The sequence below is a fragment of the Peromyscus maniculatus genome, chromosome 17, assembly GCF_049852395.1.
Source record: "Peromyscus maniculatus bairdii isolate BWxNUB_F1_BW_parent chromosome 17, HU_Pman_BW_mat_3.1, whole genome shotgun sequence".
Taxonomy (NCBI): Eukaryota; Metazoa; Chordata; class Mammalia; order Rodentia; family Cricetidae; genus Peromyscus; species Peromyscus maniculatus.
Window position 1 is genome coordinate 39271058 of NC_134868.1, and position 16239 is coordinate 39287296.

At 50.9% G+C, this 16239-nt stretch overlaps 1 protein-coding gene across 7 annotated transcripts in view; it reads left to right on the forward strand.

Moving 5' to 3' along the window:
- The window catches only part of Rbpms (RNA binding protein, mRNA processing factor), a 161216-nt gene that overhangs the window by 122778 nt on the left and 22199 nt on the right, over positions 1–16239 (forward strand). For 5 of the 7 annotated variants that reach the window (XR_006064801.2, XR_006064800.2, XR_442677.3 and 2 more), the window contains exon 6: positions 14832–14968. The exons of the other annotated variants lie outside the window; for them this stretch is intronic. Coding sequence is in view for 2 of the 5 variants with exons in the window: in XM_006973951.4 (XP_006974013.1) it covers positions 14832–14968 (137 nt within the window). In the remaining 3 variants the exon portion in view is untranslated. The remainder of the gene's footprint in view (positions 1–14831; positions 14969–16239) is intronic. 7 annotated transcript variants of the gene reach the window in all.

A 16239-nucleotide genomic window follows, 5' to 3' on the forward strand; every position in this document is an offset into this window, starting at 1 on the left:
AGCTTCAAATGCCAGGAAAGATTGATTCTTTGGGGAAAAAAAAATGGAAAACATCTAATCATTTTTCCCCCTGACCCTTCTTCCTTCTCCCTGAGGAACCTGAAGCAACCCTGTGGAATGTTTAGAAATCTCCCTGGTCAGGTACCCTCAGGGCCGCTGATCACCAGACAGACGCAGATGTCCCTGGAGTCTCAGCCTCTACTCCGAGGTCCTACATTAGAGCCACAGTACAGACGAGCCAGCCCCCGACTCTTGCTTGGGAACCATGATGTGCCTTTCCCACTGGTTCCTTTGTCTTCGGCTGGGTCTGTAGCTGATCCAGTTATGAGAGTTTTAGATGGGATGAGCAGAAACTCTTGGAGGGGACAAGAGGTAGGTTAATCCTAGCGGCAAAGACATTTGAATTTGTTCTCCTCGTTACCAGACTTATGGGTGATGGTTGTCCAGCCAGACAGAGAGAGCATCCTCCATGGCTGCTAGTCATTGCTCTTCAAGCTGCGCACGTGCACACACACACACACAACACCGTTCTGCTCTAATCCTGGGGCTAGCTGCCTAGCCCCTGGCTTCCCTTGGCCTCTTTTCTGAACACCTATAGGTGTGTAAAAGAATTCCTCACCACTTGGGTGTGTATGTGTGTGTGTGTGTGTGTGTGTGTGTGTGTATGTGTTGAATTGTTTAAAAAAAAAGTTTGATCTGTTTTAGTCCTAGATTAATAGTAACCATAATAATAATAATACATCCTTTTGATTTGTGTATGCACATCCGTGTGCATGCTGTGGCATGTGTGTAGAAGTCAGAGGACAACTTGGAGAGTTTCTTCTCTCCTTCTGCCGTGGGGCTTCCAAGGACTGGTCTTGGGTCAAAAGCTCCTTGTACTAGCTGAGCCATCTCGAGGGTCTGAAAACCCGTGTTTTTTTTTTTTTTTTTTTTTGTTTGTTTGTTTGTTTGTTTTTCGAGACAGGGTTTCTCTGTGTAGCTTTGCGCCTTTTCCGGGAACTCATTTGGTAACCCAGGCTGGCCTCGAACTCACAGAGATCCACCAGGCTCTGCCTCCCGAGTGCTGGGATTAAAGGCGTGCGCCACCACCGCCCGGCTTTTTTTTGTTTTTGTTTTTTGTTTTTTGTTTTTTTTTGGAAAACCCGTGTTTTAATAGATGGAGATTTGTGGAGTGACAGAGAGCTGCATGACCCCTAAGTAGATTGTTCCCAGCATGCAGGCTCTGATGGGCACACCACTGATCCTCACTGCCAGGCGAGGGGCTCTGCTGTCTAGAGAAGTGTACAAAGACCAAAGAGTCTACCATGTTCTCTCTGCTTCTGACTTCCTTAGACTCCTAGTCCCTGGCCATCATTCAGTTCCCTTACGACTAGCTGTTTGTCCTTCTGGAGGTGCCTTTCTGTCAATTATTTTGTAGACCCCTTGGGACTCCGCCCGGGGCCTTAACTGTCCTACCGTCTGGCCTTGCTCCTGTAGAACTGTTTATTACTTTAGCTAACCCTGTCATACTGTGTTGAAATGGCCAGTTTCCTTGTGGGACAGGGTCTTGTGTAGCGCAGGCTAGTCCCAGACTCACGGGTTCTGCCTTGGCCCTCCCAAGTGGAGGGATCACAAATGAGTGCGTGCTCCCAGTGGCCTTTCTATCCTTTAGTCTAGCCTCTAAGTTCCCTTTGTGATAAAGAGCGGGCTTTGTAGAGTGTCTGACACATAGTCGTGTGTAAAATACGTGTTAAAGTTAATTTTAGCCATGTCTCTGCGGCTATCAGACCAAAATCTGGACACTGAACTTATGCTCCCTGGCCTCAGAAACACACCTGTGCTTCCTTGCATGCGCTAGCCCTTGAGAATCCAGATCTGGGGACGGGTTCCCCAGAAGAGTGATTTCTTGTACCAAAGGCAGGTTGTATGTAGAGAAACTGATTAAAGAGGGTGAAGCGGTTGCCTCCTCGGAAGGAAAGGCAAGCAGAGTGTCTCAAGAAGGTGGAACACAGAGCCCCGCAATTCTGCCCGAATGCACTTGGTGTAGGGTGCGTTCTTTAGAGTGAAGTGTGTAGCCTGGCGGTGGTGGCGCACGCCTTTAATCCCAGCACTTGGAAGGCAGAGGCAGGCAGATCTCTGTGAGTTCGAGGCCAGCCTGGGCTACAGAGTGAGTTCCAGGAATGGTGCAAAGCTACACAGGGAAACCCTGTCTTGAAAAAAACAAAAATAAAGGAAGGAAGGAAGGAAGAAACTGAGGGGACCAATGAAAAGTAGAAACAGAGCCAGTCACTTGGGCCAGTCACTAGGACCCACGCGGTGGAAGAAAATCCCAACTCTGACAAGTTGCCCTCTGACCTCCCCATACATATAAATAAAAGTAGCAAAATAATTTATAAAGGCAGTATGGCTTTGTTTCTCCCCCCCCCCTTAGGTTTGTTTTTGTTTTTGTTTTTTTGAGACAGGGTTTCTCTGTATTGCAGCCCTGGCTGTCCTTGAACTCACAGAGATCCGCCTGCCTCTGCCTACCGAGTGCTGGGATTAAAGGCGTGCGCCACCACTGCCCAGCTTGTTTTGTTGTTTTGTTTTTTAATTTGGAGGGGAGAATGAAGGAGATGACCGAGAGCGCATCACATGGGCTTGGCAACAGCCTAGTTGGTCGGGTACTTGCCTTCCCTGGCTGGGTCCAGGGTGCCACCTCCAGTAGGAGAGTGCAGAGCACCATGCAGACAGGGCTGGGCGCTACATCCTCAATAGCACAAGGGGCCAATTAACGCCCACAGAACTTTCCCCGGACTCACTTGACCTATATTTCTCTACGGCACCCTTTGCCCCTTTGGAACTGCTTCTCCTCTAAAGGTATTTCCTGTGTATGCAATTCATTGGGTTTCTGTATTTTTGTTGGTCATTAAAAAACTATGGTAAATAGCCGGGTGGTGGTGGCACACCCCTTAAATCCAGCACTCGGGAGGCAGAGCCAGGCGGATCTTTGTGAGGTCGAGGCCAGCCTGAGCTACAGAGCGAGATCCGGGAAAGACGCAAAGCTACACAGAGCTACCCTGTCTCAAAAACAAAACAAAACCAAACCTATGGTAAATACAACAAAACTTTCTATTTTAAATATAATAACTCACCAGGCAGACAAGAGCCCACATAAAGGCGAGAGCAGACTTCATAAAGCTGTCCTCTGACCCCTACACGTCCTGTACTCTCACACACACTTTTAACAATTTTAATGTAGTCATTCAGTAACATTAATTATTTACATAGTGTTTTATAATTAGCTCTTTTCAGATTTTTGTATCACCTCAGATTCCAACTATTAGTGGCACCATTACCTTCCCCTCTCTCTCAGTGGACCTGTCCAGTCAAGCTCCTTTGTATAAATGGAATCATTGTTTCCTGCCCATGCCTGGCTTCTTTGGGTGTTTGTATATTTGTAGGTGTGTTTGCTCCAGACAGCCCAGGGCTAGCCTCAGCTCAGTGTCTTCCTTGCTATCTCCCTCTTCTCTGGTGTAGGAAAAGGTCTGCCCAGACTTTGAGCTGGAAGCTGGTTAATTAAGCATTACAAAAAAGGTTGTCAGAGTTTCGTAAAAAACTTAAGGGAGGCTCCCAAATTCACGCCTTAGAGGTCAGTTAAATAACTACGAAATGGCATATTAAAGTCATGGTGAGTGGCTAAACATCGGATGTGTTTATAGGTATGAGGGATTTGCACAGAACAGTAGTAAGCAAATGGTAGATCACATGACTGTGTCCAGTACAACCCCGGCAATGCGCACACACACTGTTGCAGCAGAAGTCTCCTAGAGTGCTGTGTTGCCGCAGAGTTGCATGTAGGACTAGCGTCCTGCTTTAGTCGGGGACAGGAATACCAGCCCCTAGGCCTGCTGCTTCTGGGAATACAAGCCCGTGCCATTCTGACGAAAACAAGGCTTCTTCCTTGATTCTAGTTTTTAAAATGAAATTAAATGCATGCTTTATTTTTGCTGGCCAACCTTGGGCCTTGTTGATACCAGACAAGTGCTGTGCCCCTGAGTTAACAGCCGCACACCCTCCCCTTCTTTGATGAGATGTGGCCAGAGAAGGGAGTTGAGATTTACCTAAGGGTAGTGTGAACCTTTTTCGACACTGAGATGGCTAAGACACCCCAGAAGTCCTCACAGGGCTCCTGTGTGTCTCACCTGCCCTGAAAAGCCACTGGCGACCGTCCTGCTGACCACACACATTTCCCCGATTTCCTCTGGAGTCGCACTGGAGGAAAAGGTGGGAGCCCTTTAGTGTATTAAGTCCATCTGTGATCGCTGGCTCATAGGCCATCCTGAGACAAAAAGAAGCTCCTCAGAGCCTTGCTCTAAACTCCTCCCGCTTCCTTTCCACATTTAATTGCCTTTAACCAGGCTAGGGTGCCCTGTTTCTGCAGATGGACTCTGCTTGTCCTTTACTGCCCAGGAATGGGGTGGCGGCGGCGGGGGGGGGGGGGTGGGGGGGTGGGGGGGGTGAGGAGGACGACAGGATGACTTGCCGAGACCAGCATTTGCAAAGTCCTAACTGCCTGTTTGACTGGGAAGTCGACTGTGTGACAGTCTGCATCATTGACATCTAGGCCTCTGTTATAGCTCTTAAACTTGTGAAGTTTTTGTAGCAAAGAATACAGGCAAGCATAACCAGTCAGGACTGAGTGCATGGGCACCCGGGCTGCCTTGGAAAAGCAGCATGGGCCCCATGGATGCAGCATGGGCCTTGGATGATGCTCAGGGAAATGGAGTCAGATGCCCCAGAGGCACTTGAGTGGCTGTGTAATGAGCTGGACCGTAGAATACGCCTGAGTCCCTGGGCACAGCTAGAGGGCATGATCCTTTTAAAGGAAGCCTTCTAGTCTTTTTTTTTTTTTTTTTGGTTTTTCGAGACAGGGTTTCTCTGTGTAGCTTTGCGCCTTTCCTGGGACTCACTTGGTAGCCCAGGCTGGCCTCGAACTCACAGAGATCCACCTGGCTCTGCCTCCCGAGTGCTGGGATTAAAGGCGTGCGCCACCACCGCCCGGCTGCCTTCTAGTCTTAAAGAGCCCCATGCATTTTAAACACAAGATTGCAAACAGTGGTGCAATATAAAGAGTGTAAACACGACTCTTAGACATTGATAGCAACATAATTCCCTGTAGAAAGAGCTAAACAAGACAACTGAGACCCAAAGAAAGAAGAAATGGTGCATGGCAAAGCAGCGCTGCTTTGTCTGGGTAGGCGTGGGGCATCATCTGATGCCCTGCTGCATTCTTGCGTGACAGATAAACTTCTGAGACTGGAGAGATGCTTATAGATGATGATGCTTACAGATGATGATGCTTACAGATGCTCGCTGATCCCCCCAGACAACCCAAGTTTGCTTCCAGACACCACATCAGGTGGCTCACAACTGCCTGTAACTCCAGCTTAGGGGGCTTCGGGCAGCCACACATATACATGAATAAAAATAAAAGAACATCTTTGAATTAGGAAGAAGAGAATTCCCATGGCATGGCAACCTTGGTTACATCTCCTGATGGTATCCCGGCTCCTTTCTCATGCAGGTGCCAGTCACTATGAACCTGCTGTGTGTACCTCAGATTCTTATTTATTCATTGTAGCCCAGCTAGGTGTGCCCCCAACTCTTGAACAATTTCATGTGTGTAGTAGTTTGTTGTCTTATCCCCTCATCACCCTTTCTCACCCGCCCCTTGTTCTTCCAGTCCTCTCCTGTTTTCCTGTCTTTGGTTTGGTTCAGTTCTGTCCCTCAAGCGGCTGGCCTTACCCAGTAACGTTCCTGTGCGGCTGCCACCACAGGTGACATTCGAGAATCACTCATGTATAGTAGGGATGCTTTTGTCCTGGACCCGTTCAAGTCTCCACCGCCCCAATTCTGAGACCCACAGCTCTTGGGCACTTCCCACATGACGAACCATGTCTTCCTAATAGCCTGCCACCGTGGAATCAATTGCTTCCCTTTCTCCCGTCTGGTTTTCGAAGTACGCTGCTCTGATGCTGTGCTGGGGTCTCCAGGGTACACTCCGTTTTAGCAGGAATCAGCAAGCTGCTTGGACTGAAAACGTAAAACCAGACCATCCACCTGCCATTTGGTTCACAACCCTTTCGTAGTAGATACTGAAGGTGTTGACCGGCACAGTGATAAAATTGGAGAGTGTGGCCCTGACTACACTGACGTATTTCTAGTCTGTGGGCTTTATTTATTCAGACGGACTAGCTTCTTTCTTTTACCTGGAGACTGTCTAGTTCGTGAGGCCTAGACTGCCTTGTCTACCTCTCAAGCCAGAACCCCCCACAAAACTACAGGGGTGTGGGAGGAGGGGGGGTTGTTTGGGTGTTTTTTTTTTTTTTTTTTTTGTTGTTGTTGTTGTTATTTTGACATAAGATCTTGTCCTATAGTGCAGGCTGATTTCATCTGTCTGTCTGTCTGTCTGTCTGTCTGTCTGTCTATCTACCGATCTATTGATTGGCTTGCTGTGCGATCCGCGCTGGTCCCAAACACATGGTCATCCTGTGTCAGCCTGTGACTGTTGAGCCGTCTCCCCCAGCCCAGAAAAAAGTAAACACTTTTCCGGGAAGGAGGAGACCTCCGTAGGAACCAGGCCCTGGAAGCAGACCTTTTGAAGATATGCATGGATGCTCGGTTCAGGCAATGTCTGTCATCCTCAGGAATGCCACCCACCTCCGTGCAGGAAGGTCCCTCTCATAGCCTCGAGCTCAGCAATTATTCTAGAATGCCTGGCCAGTGGGTCCTACAGAGCTTAGCCACATGGATGCTGGGGATCAAACTCGGGGTCTCTTCCCTTTCCTGACTCAGTCAGCCCTTAAAAGCAGATTTTTTTTTTTTTTAAGGTTTATTCATTGGCATGAGTGTGTGTGCACGTGGAAGGCATGTATAGTGTCCGCTGTCACTCTTCACCTCTCCCTTCGAGGCAGGGTCTCTCTCTGAACCCGAGCTAGCAAACCCCACTGTCTGTCTGTCTCTGGTCCTCACGGTACACAAGAACTCTTTAAGCCGATCGCCGACCTGTAGAAGCAGACTAGTCTGTCTTTCTGTTCCCGGGTGTTAGATTCATAAACTCACGACACAGTCTCCTTGTATCTTAAATCAGGAAGCAGACTGGTAAAGGAAACCGTATTTGCGGATTCTCCACACAGGGACAGACAGACAGACCCTGCTCCCTGGCAGAGGCAGGACATGCACACGTGCTAATGTAGCTGTGGGTAGAGCTGTCGGGACCATCTGTGGAGCTTTGTCAGGCCAGCTCCCCCCCCCACACACACACACACCTATAGTTTGGGCTTTCCCTTCCCCTCGTAGGTATCTCAGGAAACTAGTTCTCTGGGGTCCCTTGAATCATCTGTCAGTGTAGAAAAGGTCCAGTTGTCTGTCTAGGATGTCTCCTCCCCTGACGGGGCCACCCCCACACCCCCACAGGTGGGCTGTGTCATCTTGGACGAGTCACAAAACGTCCCCGAATGGATATAAGTACTGGACATAAGGTGATTATGTGCTGCTTATAAAACATTTCTCAGCTCCATTAACAAACTTTTAAGTTAGAAATTGAGTCATCACGAGTACTGTTTAAATACATTTCTCTAAAATTGTCAGTGTTTCCCTGGCTCTTAATTATGAGTAGACAGCTCATTGTTGAAAAAAAAAAAACATTAAGGGATGCAGTTTTAGCCAGGTGTGGTGGCGCAGAGGCAGGTGGATCTCTGTGATTTAGAGGTTTGCGTCTGTGAGTTCCAGGACACTCAGGCTCACACAGAGAAAACCTGTCTACAAAAGAGGTGCATCTGAGCTTTCCCCAGCCTTTGCCCTAAGGACCATTCTGTTTTTTAAACCTCATTTTTGATACTTTGTAGAAAGGTTCTGTAGCTTCCTGGACATTTTCTGTTAATACAGAATACCATTGGGTAAACATGCAGATACTTTTAAGTTCATTACCTCCCTAGCAGAACTAGCCTCCTTGTTCTTAGCAACTAAAAATAAATGCTGGCAGAGGAAAAGGGTCTTTTCTGGAGACAATGTCCCATTCCCTGAGCTCTGGATGGCCTCATCATCTATGTCTTCTGCCCCCTCAGTGAGTCTTCAGAGGCTGGGGCAGGAAGGGGTGGGGACATATGTTTTTCTCGTGTGTGCCAGGACCTTTTGACATTGACTACACATTCATTTCAAATGCCATTCTCTTGACTTGGCCTCAGTTTGCACTCAGATATATGTCTCAGTGTCCTGCATCCAGGAGGGTGGGGAAGGAGGCGGATATCCTGGGAAGGGTGGGGTACGGGCTGTTATTGTTAGGAGCCCAGAGTATCTCGGTATCAAAATGTCTAAGACATTCCCTTGAACAAACTGGCTTGCTTTGCTGTTGTTTATTTGAGACGGGGGTCTTAGGTCTCCCAGGTTGATCATCCTGCCGCTGCCTTCCAAGTGCTGAGTTTATAGGTGTGTGTGTGTGTGTGTGTGTGTGTGTGTGTGTGAGAGAGAGAGAGAGAGAGAGAGAGAGAGAGAGAGATATTGATTGAGCAGTGCCCACATGGAATTGGTGCCTACCCTCCACCTTGTTTTTGAGGCAGGGTCTCTCCCTGTGGCTCCAGGCTGGCTGGCCCCCAAGCTTCTTGCACAGTCTTCCTGTCTCCTCGCATCGCAGCACAGGATCGCTGGGTGACAGGTGCCTGCTGCTGCGTTTGACCCTCCCATGGGCCCTAGGGATTCAGACTCAGGTCGTCAGACTTGCACAAGAAACTCTTTTATGGACCTGGCCATCTTCCTGGACTCTAATTGCCATGTTCATTTAAATTCCTGTGAGAATACGGAAAGCATTTTTACAGTGTTTTTACTCTTTCTCAAGTAGGACCTTAATGGCTGTTTAATATTGGCCTCTTTTTAGCCTTTGGGCTACTTGCTTTCTAGTGGTAAGAAAGACCCCCCTTGTCACACAAAATTCCTAAGCTAGGTATTGTGATTCATGGTGTCTGTAAAGGTAGTTAATATTTCTTGGTTTGTGGAAGGTATACTAGGAACTTATTCACATGTCTGTTTATTTGTTCAGAATTACTTACACATTAGCAGGTATATGCCAGTGTTCCATTTGCTTTCTATGCCTGTCATAAAACCCCACAGCCAAAGGCAGCTTGGGAAAGAGGGGGCTCACTTGGTTTACTCAACCACATCACGGTCCATAATGGAATGAAGTCTGGGCAGGAACGTGGTGGCAGGCACCATGGAGATCTGCTGCTTGCTAGCTTGCACAGTAAGCTTTCTTAAGCAACTCAGGACCACCTACCTGCCCAGCAGTGGCATCCCACAGTGGGCTGGGCCTTTCCACATCAATCATTAATCCTCACAGATATACCTACGGGCCGGTCTGATGGAGGCGTTTTCTCGCTTGAAGTCTCTTCTTCCCAGATGATCCCAGCTTTTGTCAAGTTGAGCGGAGCAAATGTCTCCATGTTGTGCGTGCGACATGAAAACATGGCTTCTCATCCACATCCAGGCTTGATCACAGCTGTCTAGGTGGCTGACAGAGGCTTAAAGCCCACTGACAGGCCTGGGAGTGGACTTGCCGGGGAGCACTCTCTCTCCTCACCGCAGCTGCAGGCCACAGGATGGAAGGGGCAGGAAAACGTCCCCATGCAGGGAACAGGAAGAGAAAACCAGTGACCCCGAGTCCCTGGAGAGACCGTTTTCTTCCTGTGTGAACCCTGGTGTTCCCTCACCTCTCACAAAGGAAGCAGATTCTTTGCGTTGAATGGCCTTTTCCCATGGACCAGCTGGGCCACAGTGTGGGACTGTGGCCGCGGCCATCAGGACAGCCCCTAAGAGCCCCGAGTAAAGAGCAGGCAGCCTTGGGCACGTGCTCAGCAAACTGGCCCTGTGCGTCAGCTTGCCGTCACTCAGGTTCAAGCTGCTGCTGTGTTCGGAAACACCCGGGGAGGTGGTGGATGTCGCAGATGGCCAGAGGAGGCCCCGCTCAGCCGAAGTAGGAAAGAAACCAGGAGTGTGAAGGACAGTGAGTGATGTAGATGAGGAGGCAAGGAGGTCCAGGAGCGAGGGGTCTGCGTTTCTCACATGCTGGAGTGACCAGGCTAGACACGCGCTCTGCCTCCGTTTCTCCAGAATGAAACAGAGCGGATGCCGATGCCCCCGATGAGTAGCACTGGACACAGAGTGGACCCAGTCAGCGTTAACTAGTATTCTGCTCCTGGCATTAACTTGTCTTTGTTGTTACTAGGAGTTAGCAACTGGATATGAGACGTGGAGGACACTTTTAAATGATTTATTTTTATCTCATGTGTATTCATGTTTTGCCTGCATGCGTGTCTGGTAAAGTGTCGGATCCCCTGAAAATGGAGTTACAGACAGTTTTGAGCTGCCATGTAGGGGCTGGGAATTGAACCTGGGACCTCTGGAAGAGCAGCCGGTGTGCTTTACCACTGAGCCATCTCTCCAGCCCCTGGAGGAGACTTTTATAGTGAAACGCTTAGAAGAGGGCATTGTGGGGCGGAAGAGATGGCTCCCTGGAGAGCAGGAGGACCGCCTGAGTTCAGATCCCAGCTCTCACTTAAGAAGCTGGTGGGCCCATAGCCCCAGCACCACACAGGGTGGAGACAGGAGGATTGTGGGGAATGCTGGCCACTATCCTAGCTCCAGGGTCAGTGAGATCTTGACACAGAGGGATAAGGCAGAGAGTAATACACCAGACGCACGCACGCATGCACGCACGCACGCGCATGTGCAGGACCTGGGCTGGGGTGGATGAGCTCTGAGTGTGACCAAAGAAGAGACCTGGCTTCCTGTAAACTAACTGGGAGTTTAAATCTCGGTGCTTCTTCTGCGGGTTTCTTTCCCACCGGAGAGGAAATGACCTGCGATGTATTTGCACTCTGGAGGATATGGCTTCATTTATTAACTGCCAGTACTTGGCTGTCGGCTAGTCCTGTGCTAGGCTTGGGATGCTGGAGTAAGTTTTCCCTCCCAGGAGGGCCCTGTGGTTGGCTTGGGTAGGACAGGAATGCAGTGGAAAGCAAGCAAGGTTTCGGGCCCAGACTGCAAGAAGGGGCGTCCATTCAAGAGCTGCCCTGGGAAGGTCCTGGAGGCCAGAGGGGACAGGAGAGAGGCCCGGCTCCGACGACCACCACCGGGAAAACAGGAAGTGCATCCTATGAGTGAAGGGGGCATCACGGGGACTTTGAAAGGGGAGTGTGATGAGACCGATCGTGTGTTTTAGTCACGCTGGCTTCAGGGTCCCAAGCAGGAGAGTTTAAAGAGACTGCCTCTAATACAGTGTGGGTGGCTGCAGTCAGAGTGTGTGGTAACATCAAATCAATGCCCAGGGAAAGCAAGGTGACCATCCAGTGTGCCTGTCTCAGGCAGGCAGTCGAAGGGGTAGCCTGACTAGAGAGTCTGGATGGAGGCGGGCAGGCTGCTAGACAGATGAGTTTGCTTCGAGCGTGTTCTTATGTAGCTGAGCATATTAGTGTGCAGTGTTTCCAAGCAGAACCTTCTAGGAGGCCAAATAAATACCGATCGGAAGTTCTTTGGCCTTAGTTCCTTTAAAGCTTCTCCTTGGACCGGAAGCTTGGCCTCTCGTGTCCTCACTTAAGGTGATATCCTCCAGGGCTCTCGCACAAACCTCCATCAGCACTTCCCATTTGGAGAGGAGTTGGAAGCCTCTAGACTGTGTCCCTCAAAACAGAATCGGAGCTTCTTGGATCAGATATTCTTAGGTTTCGGGATTGTTGAAGATGCATTGAGCAGTACATTGCCCTCTAACAAATACCCAGACGTGCAAAGGGAGACGGTGTAGGGCTGGAGGGTGAGCTGTGTGGTGTGAAGGGATTTGCCCAGCTTCTCAAGAGGGTGGGACTAAGTCTAGATGGAAAGGTCTTGGTGCCTCCCTCTGCCTACTGTGTGGGCACTCGAGAGGATCTGACTCCCTCCAAACTGAGGTTCATCCGATGGGCCCTGGGCTTCCCGTTCTCTTCGCCTCGTGTTAGCTGGAGCAGAAATGATGGTTAGGGGAGGTGTGACTCAGGACAGGACCCCTCTGAAGCCCTGTCATTTTCTCTGTTAGCCAGCAGAAAGACAGCTTTCGGGAAGAGGGTGTTTTAGAAGAGCCTGTGAGGATGGCTTCCAGGTGTAGGTTGTCACCCAGGCACCAGCCGTCTCCAGTCATTCATGGAACCATAAATCCCTCCTTGGAAGCCGGTAGAGAGGAATGCTGAGGTGTTCCGTGAGGTTCCCCCTAACCACACTGTATGTGGTCAGCTCAACACCCACATTTAGCGGACGTTGGGTGCACCCCATTCTGCTGGGCAGGCTGCCTTTTCCCAAATGTTCGCTGAGGACCAGGTGGATGTGCTAGAAGTTACATGGAAATCTTAACTCCCGCATCAGTCAGATCAAGACTGAAGTCTGAGTCCACCACGCACGCCTTCAGCGTTCTCTCCCTCCCATGTAGTGTGCTCTGTCTTGTGGGTGTGATAAACCCACCGACTTGAGAAATATTATACTGTCGAGACGCGGTTCAGCGTCCCACTACTTTATGGCTGCACCAAAAAATAGGCAACCAGAGAATCATTTCACCTCTTAAAAATCATTTATAATCTGTCTCGAAAAACAAAACAAAAATTACTTAAAAAATGGTGGGATTTCTCCCTCTCTTTAAAGTGTTCGTAGAGCTACTAAACACGTCACGTTTATCCAGTAGCCGGTGAGAATATCCTGCAGGTGGATCTTTACATTTCTCGGATTGTCAGGAGGAAGCACTCTGCTCGGGTGGGGCTCCTCCCCCGGGCCTCTGGAGTTGGTCATCCCGTGCCATTGTGATCAGGGACCACAGACTAGCCACACTCAAGCGTGCCCCTGTGCTGGTGGCTTCCACCAGTTGATACCGGTTGGTCCGGCTCTAAGGTTCCTGCTGTTACAGCCGGCCAGATAAGCAGGAGCGGGCTATGAGTGCACTAGGGCATGAGACTCTCTTGACTTTTATAAAAGACACAGAGTGTCCCAAAATAGCCTGGTAGCTAAAATACCAACGACGACAACAAGAATAGCTTGCCATTTGTGAGTGCTTGTTTGTTTAAAATGAAAGGTCCCTGTTTTGGCAGCCGTGAGTTTCCACTAGGCAGGCTCCCACAAGAACAGCGCTGGGGGAAACATGTGGTCCCTGCATGGCCGGAAATGCAGGGTCTTGCAAGGCTTTCTCTCAGCCCTCTGAGGGATTCCCTGAGCCTCGGGCCGCACCACACCCCCCAGGACCTGAAGTAGATGCGTGGGCGTGGCCGTGTTTAAAGACACTAGTTGGTGCTGCTGTTTCCCTGGCCAATAGTAACAGTCGGTGGCACACGTAGCGATCAGTGTTGGTCTCTGCCATTTGATACTCAGCCTGTCTCTGTCACCAGGGTGTCACCAGGGTCCTCGTGTAGATGGGACACAGGGAGGGGCAGCTGTGGTACATTTAGCCAGCGTTGGGATCCTGTATATATAGGTGAGCATGCACTACTTCTGAGCGCATGTGATCCAGCTTCCCCGCCATCGTAGGAGAAGCTCTGCCATGTAGACGCCTGCCTCTTCCCCATGCCTGTCTCATGTGATGCCCTTGCAGGCCCTCCCTCGATTTCCTGGTTGCTCCATAGAGCCGTGGCCACGGCACACCCAGCACCGCGGTTTGCTGTCCTCCATGGCCTTCCCTTATCGGCAGTCCTGGCCAGATCCAGCACTTCTAGGGCTGGGGAGGGTGGAGGGTGGTGGCAGGTTGCCCGGAAATGGTAAGGAGGGAGGGGACGCTTGACCCCGGGTCACGTCCCCCCCCCCCCCCCCCCCCCCCGATTTCTGGATCGTCCAGGATGGTACTCACTAATGGCTTTTTACAGCCACCCTCTCCCGCCTCCCTCAGCTGTCTTGGGAAGCATCCTCGGGATACTTGCTTTCAGATGTTGACAGGTGAGAAAAGCAAATATTGAGACGTGCTGCCCCACAGAGTGCATTGACTGAGCAATAATTGTGCCGAGCTCACTGGTGCGCCGGCCTCGACTTTTATCAGCTCGCTTCCTGATGCACCAGGCAGCTGGGCAAGTGACCTTCCATCTGGCGACTGCAGTTTGACCCAAATGGAGTCTGAGCTAGCCAAGGAACTTTGAGACCAGGCAGCCGGAACAAACAGCCGCTGCCAACCTTCCTACCCCATCTTTCTCCCTGAGCCTAACTTTCACGGGGACATTCGAGATGCTTCTTGTCTGAGTTTGCCGTGTTCTGAGTGTCCTGTGGTCCCCAGAATTTGGCCCTGAACTTCCGAGCACGGAATGGGAAGTGCTTTATCGTGGTTTATTTGTCCGTAGCAATACTGATAGCCACACGCGTCTTGGAGTTCTGGCCTGCTGGGGTCCTGCCAGTAACCCATTGTTCTCTGAAAGGCACACAGAAGGTTCTCATGAGATGTCTCCTGCTTGCTCTCTCTCTCTCTCTCTCTCACCCCCCCCCTCCCTCTCCCTCCCTCCCTTCCATCCCTCAGGGGACCACACTCTCTGTTAGCAGGAAATTCCCACTGTTCTTGGGTCCCAGCTACAGCCGGAGAGACATCACAGTGTTCGGAGCCCAGGCCTGCTGGCCAGGCAGCACGTGCTGGCCTTCTGTGTTCCGGACTTAGGGTTTCCTTTGCTTAGAGTTTGGGGAAGCAGAGCCCACAGGTTGTTACTAGAAGGAGAGTCCCTTGGCCTCCGCCTCCGCCGCCGTTGATCTGGGCCCGGGGTTGCTGGTGGTTTTGTTCTCTGACGTGACAGCCGCCACTGTTTGGGACGCACTAACTCTCCCCTGTTCTTTTCTTGCAGATGAGCTCACAGTGCCTGCACTTTACCCCAGTAGCCCTGAAGTGTGGGCCCCGTACCCTCTGTACCCAGCGGAGTTAGCGCCTGCTCTTCCTCCTCCTGCTGCTGCTTTCACCTATCCCGCCTCACTGCATGCCCAGGTAATTGATCCCCATCGGCCACCACCCCACTCACTCCACCACCGGTCCCCGCCAACCCGGTTCCCCAGAGCACACCACGTGACTAACACCTATCCAGCTAACAGATCCACCTTCAGGAAGTGAATGAACTCCCTCTACAACGAGCTGACACCCCTCCGGGACTTACGGGGGGGACCGTCTGACAGCCATGATCCCACCCCACTGCCTGATGTCTCCTCCAGAGGACACCTCTCTCTTCCTTAATGATCTCACCCTCATCTCACACGCCAAGACCGGGGCAGGCTTCCCTCCTTGGCTCCCAGCTAGCAAGAGGGCATCACAGGGGCATAAGTGTGTGTGTGTGTGTGTGTGTGTGTGTGTGTGTGTGTGTGTGTGTGTGTGTGTGTACGCTCCTGGTATGGAAGGGAGGCATGCACTCGGCACAGAGTTTAATGTGTGTATGGTGTGCGTGTATAAAGAGACTTCTGCTCTCTTGTCCACAGGGAGATGAGGGACCGAAAGGCGGCTTCCGAGAGGAAGCCTGATCCTTATGCCCGTTGCAGGGGAGACAAAAGGTCGCTTATTGCCGTGTGAGGAAAGGTACATGTCAAGGGTAGATCTCTGCAGTGGAGTTTCCTTGCTTAACTAAGAACAGCCTGGGTTTTATAAACAAACTCCTTGCTTCTCCCCGAATACAGGGAGAGGCTTCCTCTCCCCCGGAGGCCATGGTTCCCCGAGATCTGCCTGGTGTGAGGATAATAATGAGAGCTGAGCTTCACCCTGGGAAGGAACCACTATTGAATTGGCCTGTGGACAGGTGCGGGCCGTTAACAAATACAATAGGGCGTCTGTTTGCCTTACACATAAGCCGCTTGACCTGGCCTCTCGAAAATTGCCGGGCTCCGGGCTGGCAAGATGGCTCATCGGGCAAAGGCACTGGCTGCCAAGCCTGACAGCTTGGGTTCAGCCCCCAGGACCCACACGGTGGGGAGAACCGAGTCCTGCTAGTTGCCTCCTGCCCTGCCCTCCACACGCGTGCGCACGCAGACATGCACACTATAAACAAATACAATGAATCTTTTTAAATTGTTGGGCTGGTCAGGTGGGGGCCGGGTATTTTGCCGGGTATGTGTTTCCAAGACTGGATGAAACACCTTCATGTTACACAGAACAGCCCTGATTAAGACCCCCGTGAGCAGCCCTCGCGAGTGTTCCCAAGCCACCGTGTGAGGGGTACGGCGGGCTGAGCCTGCTTCTCCGGCCCTTTTTGGCTGCGTTGGCAACTGGCCTCC